Genomic DNA, 16479 nt, shown 5'->3' with positions numbered 1-16479 from the left:
TTGATCATTATGTAGTGTCCTTCTTTGTCTCTTTTCACAGCTTTTATTTGAAAGTCTATTTTATCTGATATGAGTATTGCGACTCCTGCTTTCTTTTGGTCTCCATTTGCATGAAATATTTTTTTCCAGCCCTTCACTTTTAGTCTGTATGTGTCTCTTGTTTTGAGGTGGGTCTCTTGTAGACAGCATATATGGGGGTCTTGTTTTTGCATCCATTCAGCCAGTCTTTGTCTTTTGGTTGGGGCATTCAACCCATTTACATTTAAGGTAATTATTGATAGGTGTGGTCCCGTTACCATTTACTTTGTTGTTTTGGGTTCACGTTTATACAACCTTTCTGCATTTCCTGTCTAGAGAAGATCCTTTAGCATTTGTTGAAGAGCTGGTTTGGTGGTGCTGAATTCTCTCAGCTTTTGCTTATCTGTAAAGCTTTTGAGATCTCCTTCATATCTGAATGAGATCCTTGCTGGATACAGTAATCTAGGTTGTAGGTTATTCTCTTTCATTACTTTCAGGACGTCCTGCCATTCCCTTCTGGCCTGGAGGGTTTCTATTGATAGGTCAGCTGTTATCCTTATGGGAATCCCTTTGCGTGTTATTTGTTGTTTTTCCCTTGCTGCTTTTAATATTTGTTCTTTGTGTTTGATCTTTGTTAGTTTGATTAATATGTGTCTTGGGGTGTTTCGCCTTGGGTTTATCCTGTTTGGGACTCTCTGGGTTTCTTGGACTTGAGTGGCTATTTCCTTCCCCATTTTAGGGAAGTTTTCAGCTATTATCTCCTCGAGTATTTTCTCATGGCCTTTCTTTTTGTCTTCTTCTGCTGGAACTCCTATGATTCGAATGTTGGGGCGTTTCACAGTGTCCCAGAGGTCCCTGAGGTTGTCCTCATTTCTTTTGATCCTTTTTTCTTTTTTACTCTCTGCTTCATTTATTTCCACCATTTTATCTTCTACCTCACTTATCCTATCTTCTGCCTCCGTTATTCTACTCTTGGTTCCCTCCAAAGTGTTTTTGATCTCATTCATTGCATTGTTCATTTTTAATTGACTCTTTTTTATTTCTTCTAGGTCTTTATTAAACAATTCTTGTATCTTTTCAATCTTTGTCTCCAGGCTATTTATCTGTAACTCCATTTTGTTTTCAAGATTTTGGATCATTTTTATTATCATTATTCTAAATTCTTTTTCAGGTAGATTCCCTATCTCCTCCTCTTTTGTTTGACTTGGTGGGCATTTTTCATGTTCCTTTACCTGTTGGGTATTTCTTTGCCTTTTCATCTTGTTTAGATTGCTGTGTCTGGAGTGGACTTTCTGTATTCTGGAGGTCTGTGGTTCCTTTTTATTGTGGAGGATTTACCCAGTGGGTGGGGTTAGACGATTGGCTTGTCAAGGTTTCCTGGTTAGGGAAGCTTGCGTCAGTGTACTGGTGCGTGGAACTTGATTTCTTCTTTTTGGAGAGCAATGGAGTGCCCAGTAATGAGTTTTGAGATGGGTCTATGTGTTAGGTGTCACCTTGGGCAGCCTGTATGTTGACATTCGGGGCTATGTTCCTGTGTTGCTGGAGAATTTGCGTGGTATGTCTTGCTCTAAAACTTACTGGCTCTTGGGTGGTGGTTGGTTTCAGTGTAGGTATGGAGGCTTTTGGACGGTCACTTATTGCTTAAAGTTCCATGTAGTCAGGAGTTTTCTGGTGTTCTCAGGTTTTGGGCTTAAGTCTCCTGCCTCTGGATTTCAGTTTTATTCTTCCTGTAGTCTCAGGACTTCTCCAACTATACAGCACTGATAATAAAACTTCTAGGTTAATGGCGAAAAGATTCTCCCCTGTTAGGGACACCCAGAGAGGTTCACAGAGTTACATGAACAGGAGAAAAGGGAGGAGGGAGATAGAGATGAGCAGGAGGAGAAAAAGGGGGACTCAAGAGGAGAGAGACAGATCTACGCAGCTGTCTGTTCCCAGAGTGTTCTCCGTATCTCAGACACCTACAAGGATTCACAGAATTGGATTGGGAAGAGAAGGGGAAAGGAGGAAATAGAGGTGTTCTGAGGTAGAAAACAGAGAGTCAAGATTGGGAGAGAATAATCTTCGGTTTAAAGATAGGGCTTCTCTTTTTTTTTTGGTAAGGTTATAGTGTAGTGAAAATGAAAATGAAGAGTAGTAGAGGAGTTCTAGAGGACTTTAAAAGAAATAAGAGAAAAAGAAAAATAGAAAATAAAAGAGAAAACGGAAAGGAAAAAAAGGAAGAAAAAAGAAAAAAAAAACAAAAAAAAAAAAAAAGAAAGAAAGAAAAAAAAAAATTTTTTTTCCCCTAATTAAAAAAATCGTAAAAATCTATGAAAATGAAAGTTAAGGAGTAATGGGGGAGTAATAGGGAATTTTAAAGGAAAATAAAAGAGAAAAAATAAAAAAGAAAAAATATAAAAAGAAAAAAAAATTCTTTTTTTTTTTTTCCTTACTTAGAAAAAAAAAAGTAAAAATATATCTAGGAGTTTCTCTGGAGCTGTTGAGGTCAGTATGGGTTCGGCTCAGTTTCAGATAGCTCCTCGTTCCAGCTTACACTTCTCGATATCTACAGGGCCCTTCCAGTGAAGTCGGTGTTTTCTACAGGGATTTTAATCTGTTGCACCAGTCCCTTCTGAAGCGGTTCCCTTTGTTTATTTGGCTTCTGTTTGCCGGTCTCTTCAGAGCCTCATTTCCGCCCTGACACAGGCGGGCGGAGGTGGACTCTTATTCAGTTAGCTAGTTCCGTTGCGCTGCTGGGAGGGGCTGACGCTGCGGGGATGGGCTGGCGCTGCGGGGCGGGGCTGACGCTGCGGGGAGGGGCTGGCCCTGCGGGGGCGGGCTGGCGCTGCCGGGAGGGGCTGACGCTGCTTTCTCCGTCTGCGCTGCTCAGGCTCCCGGCTGTTCTATATGGAGCGCGCCCCGCGCTGCGCTAGGTTCCAGCCCTCGGGTGTTACACAAAAGCGCGGAAGGAAAAGCTGCGCCTGCTCTCTGTGCCTTCCCCGTCAGAGCGGTCCAGGCAGCGAGGGGCTCGATGGGCGCACTATCCCCAGGTGTGGTGCACTCACTCCCTTCCGCGGACCCAGTCTCAGTTTCCGCTGGCGCAGTCGGGTGCGCGCGCCTTCCGCCCTCTGCGTCCCCAGCCCCAGTCCCCGCCCGCTCCGGTCGGGTGCCTGCGCCCTGTGTCTCGCCGCGACCTTCCCCTCCCCCCTGCCTCCTGCCTCCGGCAGGGCTGGGCGGGGTCCGCAGCCTGCGACCTCTTCTTGGGACTTTCTCCGTCCCTTTGTTCTGCGAACGGCCGGCAGTGTGTTCCGGCCGGTTAATTTTCTCTCTTTTGGTCTCCCACAGTTCAAGTTGGCACCTCACAGAAGCTCCCTCCGATTGTCCTCAGGGCACTCTGGCCCGGACCCTAGCCCAAGCAAGGCCGCCTAAGACTCCCTTCCCGGGACGGGTCTCCGCCCTTAGCTCTTTTGTCTCACTTTTTATCTTTTATATTTTGTCCTACCTCCTTTCGAAGACAATGGTCTGCTTTTCTGGGCGCCTGATGACCTCAGCTAGCGATCAGAAGTTGTTTTGTGAGGTTTGCTCTGCATTCAGTTATTCTTTTGATGAATTTGTAGGAGAGAAAGTGGTCTCCCCGTCCTACTCCTCCGCCATCTTGGCTCCTCCCTCGAGATTTCTTTTTCATTAGTAACCATTTGGAAAATTTACATCAACTTGTCCTATAATTATGAAATAATAATGTACTTTTAAAGTATGTATTATTTATTTATAAATATATATAATTTGTATTAGAATTTTAGTTTAAATGAGCAACATATACTCTAAGTTAAAAGTACATTGTAATTAAAAAACAATTAATTAACAGTACAGTTCAGAATTTAAACACAAAGTCTAGATGGGCTAAGATAAGAGATTTAGAATACAAAACATTAGCTTAATAGAATCATACATTTGGTTAGCATGTTTCAATGAATATACATCAATAATGCATTTTTTAAAAATTTTACAATTCATTTACACACTAGCAATGGTTATCTTCAAATGTTATCACACTAGCTGTGCTACCATTTCTCAAGGTTGATCAGATACCTAGAGTCACAGACACTTCCCACACAAAATTCATCATATGAATCAGACCTGGTTTATCATCAGCATTTATAAAACCAGACCTAGGTAAAGAACTAGGTCTGGGGACACAAGTGTGATCTTACTATAGGGAATGCTTAGCCTGTCAATATCATCTTTATTCTCAATCTGACTGTGGGATGAATATTTGCAGCAAAATAACTTTTCATATTTCTACTATGTTTATAAATGCTATCAAAATTTATTGACATTCGTATATTTCTGCATATCTGTGTGTGACTTTTAGTTAGAAACATATTTCAAAATTATTTTTAGTTTGAGAACCTGAAAGCTTTTAGCAGAGTAAACTGTGCCTGAGTATTAATCGAGAAGTTATAGAGTTCACAATTTCTACTTAAAAACTCAAAAGCAAACAAATTCTTCTGGGGTTGCCTGATAACTATAAGGAGTATTTCAAATTAAAAGACCGGTCTGACTGAAGCAGCTTTGAATAAATAATAGAACTGTTGTCAACTTTAGCCTCAGAGAAGCAAGATAGGGAACAATTTTAAGCTAAACTGAAGGAAAGACATTTGAAATATCTTAGTGTGTGTGTGTGTGTGTGTGTTTTAGTGAATTCTCCACTGCTTGCCATTAAACTTTTTCCTCACCAAAAACATAGAATTAACATAAAGACACTAAAAGCAAATTCTGTTGGGATTAAATAAAATGGGCCAGACATTTTAGAGACACAATAATGTATTTATTATTCATTAAGTATTTATTTATAAAGTCATTTGTGCAATGTATTGGTTTCTTAGAAACATTTATGTACACTAAGAATGATTACTGCTCTGATAAGAGATTTGACATGTGTTTTTTAAGTGAGAATTGTGTTACAATGACTCCTGGGTATATGTACAGTAAAATATTTTGATAAGACTTTAGTTAAAGTGAAAATTTATATCACACTGTTGATAAAATGCTTACAAACTTTGAACTATTTTTGTTTTATTTCCAGCAGGAAAAAAGTCAAGAACGTTCAAGAATCAAAGGTAAGTCATGACAGTTTTAAGATCATAGTTTTATACAATTGAGTAAGTATATAAGAAAAAAAATGGATGCTACCTTGAAAATATAATTGAAATGAGAAAAACAATAAAACTTCAAAATTTTCAACATGATTTTAAAGTCATTGTGAATGCTTTGGGAACTCTCCAAGGCAATTGAAGTTTGTCAAGATTTCCTTTCTTCATACAGTGTTTTTGGAAAATTCAACACAACTTTCTGTTCATTGCCTGAGATGTTTTCATTTAATTCCTCCACCAACCATTGTTTATAAGAGTAGGTATTCTGTCACGTCTATAATTTAGGAGATGACCCTTTTAAAACTATGCTTTGTGGAGAACCAAACATTTAGTCACTGCCATCTCACTTTATCTTCTCTGAAAGAGCAAGAAAATATATATTTATATATTAGAAGTTGGTGATAACTTTTTCTATGGCATAGTCTATCTTAGTCTGACATAGGAAGTTTCTTTACCCCACAAAGAGAATCTTATTTGAAATGCATTAATTGAGATAATATTATTCTAAGTACCTTGTAATACGTCAACAAAATGTTTCCATTAGTGTGTGCTTCTACTGATTGTAATGATAGAAATTTCACAGATTTTTCCAGGTTTAATCCTTCTGGCCTGTCCATTCTTATTTTATGTTGTGGTCATCCTTGACCACTTATTCCTTCCCCAAAGTGTAGTAGTCCCAAATCTGATAATGAAGCAAAACACAATTGCTCTGTGTTTATTTATTTATTTATTTTATTGAAGTATAATTGATTTACAATATTGTGCTAATTTCTGCTGTATAGCACAGTGATTTCATATATATGTGTGTATGTGTGTACATTCTTTTTCATTTTTTTCCATATATCACAGTTTATCACAGGATATTGAATATGGTTCCCTGTGAAACACTGTAGGACCCTGTTGTTTATCTATTTTTATAGTTTGGGATAGTCAGCTAATCCCAACTCCTAATTTATCCCTCCATCCATCCTTTGACTTGGTAGCCACAAGTCTGTTTCGGTTTTGTAAATAAGTTCATTTGTGTCATATTTTACATTCCTTATATAAGTGATATCCTATGGTATTTGTCTTTCTCTATCTTACTTCACCTAGCATGATAATCTCTAGGTCCATCCATGCTGGGGCAAATAATGACATAGTTTTATTTCATTCATTTTATGGCTGAGTATATATATTTGTTATATATATTCTTGATCCACTCATCTGTCTATGTACGTTTAGGTTGTTTCCATATCTTGGCAATTGCAAATAGTGCTATTAACATAGGGGTGCATGTATCACTTTGAATTATGATGCTCCATATGCCCAGCAGTAGGATTGCTGGATCATAGAGCAACTTTATTTTTATTTTTTTGACCTCCATAGTGTTTTTTCCACAGTGGCTGTATCAGCTTACATTCCCACCAACCATATAGGAAGTTTCTCTTTTCTCCACACCCTCAAAACATTTGTTATTTGTAGACTTTTTAATGTTTGCTGTTCTGATTGTTGTAAGGTCATTGTAGCTTTGATTTGTGTTTCTTTAATTATTAGCAGTTTTGTGCAACTTTTCATGTGTCTGTTGACAACTGTCATGCTTTATTCCATACTTTTTGCACAGGAAAATATTTTTTTAGAGCTTTTGGAGTTTTACACAAATAACTTAAAAAAATATAACTGTGGAGAAGTTACAAAGATTACATGTGTTCCTGAAATGATAAAAGGATAGTTACATTTTTGAGGGTGGCTAGATTGATGTTACCAGTTTTGCTTACTTAAGTCCAAATATAATCTCCTCTGTGCATTTTCTCACAACTGACTAATTTTCATAATGTTTTTCTTGTTTGATCATCTGTGTGCTTATATTATAGAAAAATATGAAAAGACATACTTTTAAAATGTTTGCTATGTTTATTTTGTTCAAATGAATTAGGTAAGACTACCCTTCCAGGGATTCCCAAACTGTGTTCTTTTTCAGCAAACTTAACTATGTCTTGTTATTTTATACATGAATTCATTATATTTATTTATCCTCAAAACACTCATATTAACTCAAAGTTTTGCACTTTGTGTTGCAAAAGGAAATTTCTATTCCAAGAGGTGCTATGTGATGTTCATTTGAGTGATGCATGCATTTTAAGCATATTGACTGCACATCTTTTCTTATAAAGGGGCCTAGTGTTTCAGATTAACCTTAAATCATATTTATAATTCCATTATAGTTGAAATAAATTCAGTATAGTTTTCCTTTTGATGCTTTATTGCCTTGGAGTACATAAATTAAATCATCTGAAGTAGAAGAAATTATGCTTTTTCAACTATTTTCTGGGAACATGTTTTCTTTTATAATGTAATAAAAATTTCAAGCTGATGCTTGTCACTTCTGTCATTGTTATTGGCTGACACATGGTTCAGAATCTTCACATAATGTCTGCTAGACTATCAAATTGTAAGTAAAATAAATCAGAGATATATGGTTACATCAAGACTTGCTGTCTAGCTCTACTTAGAGGAACTTTACATTTTTTCTTGAACAGTTATGGGAATCACCTTACCATATTATCTTACTGGAACTTATGAATGGTCATTTAAAATATTTTAAAATCAATATTAAGAAGAAAAATATTGAGTCACAAAAGCAATGTCTTACCCATTATTAGATAACAAAATTCTGAAAATCAAATATTGTACCTTTCTTGGTCACTAATACTTGAAATGAGGACTATGGCCTCATATGATCTTAGTAAACATTTCTCAACTGGTAATTCTCTGGACTTCCTGACTAATCTTATTTGCTGGAATATGTTTATTACATTGCCAAGAATGTATGCAGTCTTTAATCTTTTAATTCCTTGCATTTGGTGCCTATTAATACTTGAAACACCAATCCCAACCTGATGATATCAGTGACCTGAAATTACATTAATTCACATAGCAATGAAAATCCAATGAAAAGAAATTCCTATTTCTTCTGTATATACATATATTGAAATGTTTGGAAACTTGCAATTTTATCTTTAATTGATTATTTGACATTCACATGCTCTTATTCTAATATTATTTTGGAAAGTCATATTAATCCATATTTTCAAACTCTAGAATTATATTTCAGTGAAATTCAACTGACAAGATGTGTCTTGGTTCAATAGTGAGTACGGATTCTCAACTAATTTTCCTCTGTATATGGTCTGTTGTTAAATGAGACAAAGACTAATCTATTGAGCACACAATTTTGAGATTTCCAGTTGTTTAAGAGGTCCTTTCTTACACCTACATTAAAGAATATAGCAGAGAAATAATGAGTCCCACGGGTTTGAAAGAATGATCAAAACTTTTCAGGAAACGATTTTTCACACTGTTCTTCAGTGACTTAAAAGCTGAGTTAAAATACAGCACATTATGTGTTAAAACCCAATGAGAATTTTGTAAATATGATCCAGAAGTAATGTTTTCTATAAAGATCACAACAAATCAATCTGCAGTATTTCTCAGGGGAGTATTTTAATAGTTTTTGAGGAAAATTTAAATCAACCATGCTTTACAAATAGCTTAGAAACTCTGTCAACTTCATTGAGTTTTTACTTTTCCAAAATGGTGTGAAGTTTTACTACTGTCAGAAGGATATAATCTCTGTAGACAGTTGTGTGTGGTTATGCTGTGGCATGCACCTCAGTATTGGCTTCACTCTCTTCTGTCAATAAAAGAATGTTTATCCATTCCCCAAAGTGATCCAATTGTCTTTATCATAGATGTTCCCTCCTCTCTTCTTATATGGATATTCTTGGCTCTTCCCATTCAGAAGTGTTAAAAATAAAGCATGTTCTCTTTTCATGGCTAGTTATATTTTGTCAAGACTGAACATTTGGGGGCAATGAGGACTAAATTAAATTACCTAATAATCATTTATAGGCTATAGTATTAATATCTCTCTTTTGTTAAGTGTCTAATAGATGTCAGACACTGTGGTGAGCTTTTTACATATATTATCTTATTTTAATCCTCAAACACACATTATTTGTAAGAATTAGCATCCAAATATGTCTGCATTTTGAGAAATCACATAAAGTAATTCAGATCAATATTATCATTCTTATTCTATTAAAAGGGATCGTAGCTTGTTTAGCCAATCCCCAATTTTACAGTAGGTAAATTTAGCATGCTGTTATTCTCAATTTTTTTTCATGTTCATTAATTTGTTATCTATGGATTTTTCTATTCACATATTATTTTCTTTAATGTCATGGTGCATATATTTTTCCTACTGCTAATTTATACAAAAACTGTTCAGTACTTTGTAAGTTTAAGAAAAAAATAGAAAATGGCAAATGTAACAGTGCTATTTTAAGGGACATATGTAAGAATTATGCCAACTTGTTCACGAAATACTAGTGACTTAAAACCTCCAGAGGTAATTCCTTTTCTATGGTAAGTATTACCATAACATAACATGTGACATAAAAAATCCTTTACATGTCTGAAACGCTAAGACTTATACTTCTATAAGAACATTGAACAATGTCATTGTACTATTAAAAGACATATGCAAAAGTCTATGCAAAAAAAAACCTAAATAGGTTCTGTATGGCAAATATATGTCATATACATTTGTGTATATCAAAAATGTAAGCTGCACAATTGTTCCTCCTATGGTACATACCTTCTTCACTATTGAGCAATAACAGAAAACATTATGTCTAGACCATACTTGATTTGATTAAAAGAGTGTATTTGGGACAATAAATGCCATTAAAGAATGATGCCTGCAGTCTTTATGCACATAAATGCACATACAAACTATTTTCTATTTATTTTTAAACACTCATGAGTTCAAATTCTTCTTTATTTCCCACAAAATTAGCAACTGGAAACACTAAAATTTATCTAATATATAATCTGAAATAGACAGGAATATATTTCTCAATGAGCCTAAGGAGCGTTGCTATGAGTTTGAAATTCTAAATTCTTAATTTACATTTCCTGAATATCCAAATATCCTTCATTAGAATAATCTCACAGAGTTCCTGAGATCAGCTAACGTCTTCAAGTTCAGGTAGCTTGTCAGGAACAATGAGTATGGAGAGATTGATCTTCAAATCTTTATTCATAAAGGCCATTGAATATATTACATTAACAAATGAAAATATCATGTAAAATTATAAGGTAATAATTTATATACATGAGCCCTTTATGAGATTCTTTTGTCTAATTGTTGCATTTCTTTATGTTCAGGAAACAAAATGTAGCCAGCACAATTAGTAATACCTGTAATGAAGATTCTTACCATTACCTGAAGTTCAGAGCTACTATATTTCTAATGGATTACAATATCATACGTACTGAACACTAGGCTCTTTGATATTCAATTCAGAAAACTACCACTGAGAGAAATAATGATTTGTAGCTATTTATGAAAACTGTGGGTTTTGTCAATCATAATCAATAGTTACAATCCTTAGAAAGCCCAAGTACCGAAAGACAGGAAAACTCACCTCTAAAATTGTCAACTGAAAGATGGATAGATTTATTTATTTCTTTGTTTTTGGCAAATGACAATGCTGTATAAATGCCAGACAGGTGTTCTTCTGACAATAATTCTTAAAAAAATAATTAAATGTTGTAAAAGAATGTGAAGAAATATAGTTCTTTTACACAATCCACTCCAGCATTCTTGCCTGGAGAATTCCATGAATGTTGGGGTCCTTTAATGGACAGGAACCTGGTGGTACAGAGTTGACAATAATAAAGTAAAAGAGAGAAAGAGGCTGATATTCCCTGGTTTACGCAGAGGACCAATAAAGCCCTTGACACAGGACTTGCATCGCTCTCGAAGGCACCAGGCGCCCTCTCAAGGGGGTCTTAGAAGCCCGGGCAGGAAAGTGAGCACGACGGGTCTCCACACTCCAGAGAATCAGCCAGAAAAAGAGAGAGAGAGAGAGAAAGAAAGACACGGGGAGCTAAGCTCTGATGGAGCAAAGGTGCTTTAATGATTTTTCTATGAGTGTATATATAGGCTGTGGTACAGGAAACTTCTTTCGGGATTGATAGAGATCAGAAAACCAAACGTACATCAACCATTACCAAGGGAATAAGGGGTAATGTTAGTCACAAGGTCAGGAGACAATCCATATCTCAAGAAAGGGAAACAAGACTAAGCAGTTTTGTCCTAAAGAGAATGTTTACTAAAGGAGACCCAAGCCTGCCTCACACAATGACCTCGGTCCCTGGGAGCAGCGTGCTGTTCTGCTTGAAGAGGAACAAAGGACTCATAAGAGACAGCACGTAGGAATCCTCCATCAAACATTCCCTGACACATGGACAGAGGATCCTGGCAAGCTACCATAGGGTTGCATAGTGAGTGACTGTCACACTCACTATGCTATAGCTATTGCATTATATCAGATCAATTCTATTTGCACTGTATTTGTTTTCATAAATGCACTTTTGAAATTAATTGGAGGCAAAGTGTATCCTCATGAGTAATTATTGGTTACCTTGCAGCAATATATCAATGTCATATATGCAGAACTTAATAGTGTATGATTGACTAGCAACTCTTTAATAATATAAGCACTTCAAATATTTTAATTCACTTCACTTTACATATAACTTAACAATACAAATACAAATTGATTGCTGAATAATGAATCAATAAAATGCAATTTCTAATTATAGTGAACACATTGGGAGAATTTCTGATTTCATTAGCTGAAATTTGCTCTATAGAAATAGATCTTTCACTATTAAAAACAGTGATCACATCTCTTTATGTGGGTGATATTTTGTGAGTTTTCATGTTAAAGTGAGTGAGTTTGGAAACAAAAATGATGATACATAGATGCAAATTTCTAGAAGTTATGTTTATAATAACATAAAATAGTAATTGGTACTTTGACAAACTTTCAAACATATAACAACTTAAGTTCTAATGTGTAACTCTATAGAAGAAAAATAAATTACTGGAAATATACTCCCTACAAGTAACATAAATGATGCCTCAAACCATCCTCTTACATAACTTTTTAGTGGTAAAGCTTTCAATGTAAGTAGTAACTTTTCCCTCAGAATGAATATTCATCCTGCATTCTTAAAAAAAAAATTCATTTAAACAACTTGGCCCAATTTTAGATGATCTCTTTTTAAACTTAAAGATGTAATTTATTTTTTAATTGTTGGTGCATCTTTCATGTCTCATAATTACAATTTGTTGTAGGTCTTATGGTGAGAATAATTAAGACTTACCCTCTTTGCAACTTTCAATATATGATAGTTATTAACTTTAGTCAATATGCTACACATTAGATTCCAAGGATTTATTCATCATAAAGCTCAAAGTTTAGATTTAGATTACTTCCATATCTTGGCTATTATGAATAATGCTGCAATAAACCTGACAGTACATATGCTTTTAATATCTTATTTTCATTTCTTTTGGGTAATGCCCAGAAGTAGAATTGCTGGATCATATTGTAATTCCATTTTTAATTTTTTGAGGTACCTTTTCCGTAATGGCTGAACCAATTTGCATTCCCACTGATAGTGCACAAGTGCTCCCTGTTCTTCAAACAATTTTAGATGATCCTGATGCATGTTCTCCTGTCACAACAGCAGGAAGACAGACATCCTTCTTTACCTATTGATGCTGTTCTCATCAACCAAGAGAAGCTTCAAAATGTATCTGACTGTGTTTCTCATTTGTGCCAAAAATCACTCAATTTATATTATGCCAAACACATTATCTTTCCCCCTCCATTTTGCATACATTCTCTAGTTTTCTGAAGGATATTCATAAATCATCTCATTCAATGGGTCATTTATTTTGGTTTCAGGATGATTAATTTTGAGGGCATTTTGTCCACCAGGAAGCAATACTATCTAAAAGAAATCAAGGTGTAATAGGTCTGATGATGGGAAAAATCCCACAATAACTAGATTTATTTACTATAAATAATGATTTAATACTTCATAGGATATCAAATGAATATTGTTTAGGCTTTTCTTTGCATAATCTTTAAATTATTACTTTTCCCTGCAAAGTAACATCCTAGCACTGATCTTCCCTTCAATCACCAATACAAAATATCCTTATTTTATACTTTTAATGAAACAGAAATGCCACATAGTGTTTCTTGAAAGAGTTGAAAGTCATTTTCTGAGAAATGACAATATTAACCAAACTGTGCTTGAAGACTTAATTTATTTAACTTGAAACAGTAACTTTGCTTACTTGTAATGGTTAATCTTCATGAAAGAGCTGTTCAAAATTAGTCATATGAACATCACTTTTTTTTTTCTGAAAAAGATATCTTCTAATGAAAAACTATATGGTCTATCAGTTTTTCCTTTTGGTTTTGGGAGACCCTGCTAGGGGAGAAACGAAAGTTTCTTTTATTTAGTAAAGCATATTTATTATACTTGGGTTTTAAATATATATTTCTTCTTTATAAGCCAGGGTCTTAATCTAACATTTAATGTATTAGTATTTAAGTATTGGTAAGTTACTTGATCCCCTTCGTAGATCCAGCCTTATCATGGCAAAGGGGCTTATGTAACTCAATGAGCTGTGAGACAAACCTTTCAGGGGCATTCAAGATGGATGGATCATAGTGAAGAGTTCTTATAAGACATGGTCCACTGGAGAAGGGAATGGCAGCCCACTCCAATATTCTTGCTGTGAGAACCCCATAAATAGTATGAAAAGGAAAAAGATATGACACCAGAAGATGAGCCCTCTCAGGTTGGAAAGTGTCCAATGCACTATTAGGATGTGTGGAGGGCAATTACTAATAGCGCCAGAAAAATTAAGTAGCTGGTCCAAAGCAGAAAAAATGCTCAGTTGTGGATGTGTCTGGTGGTGAAAATAAAGTCCCATGTTGTAAATAACAATGTTGCATAAGAATCTAGAATGTAAGGTCCATGAATCAAGGTAAACTGGACATGGTCAAGGCAAGAGTGAACATCAGAATCTTAGGAATCAGTGAACTAAAATGGATGGGGACGGCAAATTTAAATCAGGTGAACACTAAATCACCCACTGTGGGGAAGAATCCCTTATCAAAAATAGAGTAATACTCACAGTCAACTAAAGTGTCTGAAATCAGTAATTCAGTGCAATCTGAAAAACAACAGAATGATCTCAGTTTGTTTCCAAGGCAAATCATTCAACATCACAACAATCCATATCTATACTGAACAACTAATGCGGAGGAAGCTGAAGTTGAATGGCTCTATGAAGACCTACATGACCTTCTAGACCTAACGCCTCCCCTCCTCAAAAAAAAAAAAAAAAAAAAAAAAAAAGTCCTTTTCATAAAGGAGATTGAAATGATGCAAAAGTAAGAGTCAAGAGATACCTGGAGTAACAGGCAAGTTTGACCTTGGAGTACAAAATGAAGTAGGTCAAAGGCTAGCAGATTTTTATCAAGAGAACTCATTGGTCATAGTAAACACCATGTTCCATAACACAAGAAACAACTCTACACATGTACGTCACCAGATGGTCAATGTTCAAATCAGATTGATTATATCCTTTGCAGCGGAAGATGGAGAAGCTCTATACATTCAGCGTAAACAAGACCTGGAGCTGACTGTGGCTCATATCTTGAGCTTTTTATTGAAAAGAAAGAAAGAAAGTGAAGTCGTTCAGTTGTATCTGACTCTTTTGACCCCATGGACTGTAGCCTACCAGGCTCCTCCATCCATGGGATTCTCCAGGTAGGAATACTGGAGTGGATTGCCATTTCCTTCTCCAGGGGATCTTCCCGGCCCAGGGATTGAACCCAGGTCTCCTGCATTGCAAGCAGATGCTTTACCCTCTGAGCTACCAAGGAAGCAAATTTCAGGCTTAAATTGAAGAAAGTAGGGAAAACCATTAAGCCATTCATGTATGATTTAAATCAGATCCCTGATGATTATACAGTGGAGGTGATAAGTAGATTCAAGGAGTTAGATCTGGTAGACAGAATGCATAAATAACTATGGATGGAAGTTCATAACATTGGAGAAGAGGTAGTGACTAGAACCATCCCAAAGAAAAAGAAATACAAGAAGGCAAAGTGGTTGTCTGAGGAGTCTTTACAAATAGCTGAGAAAACAAAGGAAGTGAAAAGCAAGGGAGAAAGGGAAAGATATCCATTCAGTTGGGTGACTGAATGAAGAGTTCCAGAGAACAGCAAGGAGAAATAAGAAGACCTTCTCAAATGAGCAATGCAAAGAGATAGATGAAAACAACAGAATGGGAAAGACTGGAAATCTCTTCAAGAAAATTAAAGATGTCAAGGGAATATTTCATGCAAGGATGGACATGAAAAAGGATAGAAACATTTAGGACCTAACAGAAGCAGAAGAGATTAAGAAGAGCTGGCAAGAATACATAGAAGAATTGTACAAAAAAGGTCTCAATGACCCAGATAACCAAAATGGTGTGGTCACTCACCTAGAGCCAGACACCCTGCAATGTGAAGTCAAGTGAGCCTTAGGAAGCATTACTATCAATAAAGTTGGTGGAAGTGATGGAATTCTAGCTGAGCTATTGAAAATCCTAAAAGATGATGATGTTAAAGTGTTTCACTCAATATGTCAGTAAATTTGGAAAACTCAGCAGTGGCCAGAGGACTGGAAAAATCACTTTCATTACAATCCCTAAGAAGAAGAATGTCAAAGAAAGTTCAAACCACTGTACATTTGCACTCATTTCACAAGCTAGTAAGGTTAAGTTCAAAATTCTTCAAGCTCGGCTTCAGCAGAACATGAACAGAGAACTTCCAAATGTACAAGCTGGTTTTTGAAAAGCCAGAGGAATAAGAGATCAAATTGCCAACATTCATTGGATCATAAAGAAAGCAAGAGAATTTCAGAAAATCATCTGTTTCATTGACTACACTGCAGCGTTTGACTGTGTGGATCACATCAAACTGTGGAAAATTCTTAAAAAGATGGGAATACCAGACCACCTAACCTGTCTCATGAGAAACGTGTATGTAGGCAAAGAAACAACTGTTAGAATCAGTCATGAAACAACTGACTGGTTTCAAACTGAGAAAGTAGTATGACAAGGATTTATATAGTCACCCTGTTTATTTAACTTATATGAAGAGCATAGCATATGAAATGTCAGGCTGGATGCATCACAAGCTGGAATCACGATTGCCAGAACAGTATCAAAAACCTCAGATATGTAGATGATAGCACTCTAATAGCAGAAAATGAAGAACCAAAGAGCCTTTTGATGAGGGTGAAAGAGGCGGGGAGGGTGAAAGAGGAAAGTGGCTTCAAATTCAACATTCAGAAAACTAAGATCATGGCATCTGGTCTGATCACTTCATAGCAAATAGAAAGGGGAAAAGTGGAA

At 35.8% G+C, this 16479-nt stretch overlaps 1 protein-coding gene and 1 pseudogene across 4 annotated transcripts in view; one reads left to right on the top strand and one right to left on the bottom strand.

The window, feature by feature from the left end:
* The window catches only part of FSTL5 (follistatin like 5), an 864807-nt gene that overhangs the window by 145035 nt on the left and 703293 nt on the right, over nucleotides 1-16479 (top strand). For 2 of the 4 annotated variants that reach the window (XM_043902330.1, XM_043902328.1), the window contains exon 3: nucleotides 5090-5120. In XM_043902330.1, the coding sequence (XP_043758265.1) occupies nucleotides 5090-5120 (31 nt within the window). Of the gene's footprint in view, nucleotides 1-5086; nucleotides 5121-16479 lie in introns of all 4 variants that reach the window. The other 2 variants (XM_043902329.1, XM_043902327.1) reach the window with 1 other exon arrangement.
* LOC122695862 lies at nucleotides 4141-4253 on the bottom strand (annotated as a pseudogene).

The sequence above is a fragment of the Cervus elaphus genome, chromosome 5, assembly GCF_910594005.1.
Source record: "Cervus elaphus chromosome 5, mCerEla1.1, whole genome shotgun sequence".
NCBI lineage: Eukaryota > Metazoa > Chordata > Mammalia > Artiodactyla > Cervidae > Cervus > Cervus elaphus.
This window is presented reverse-complemented; position numbering and strand designations above follow the sequence as displayed.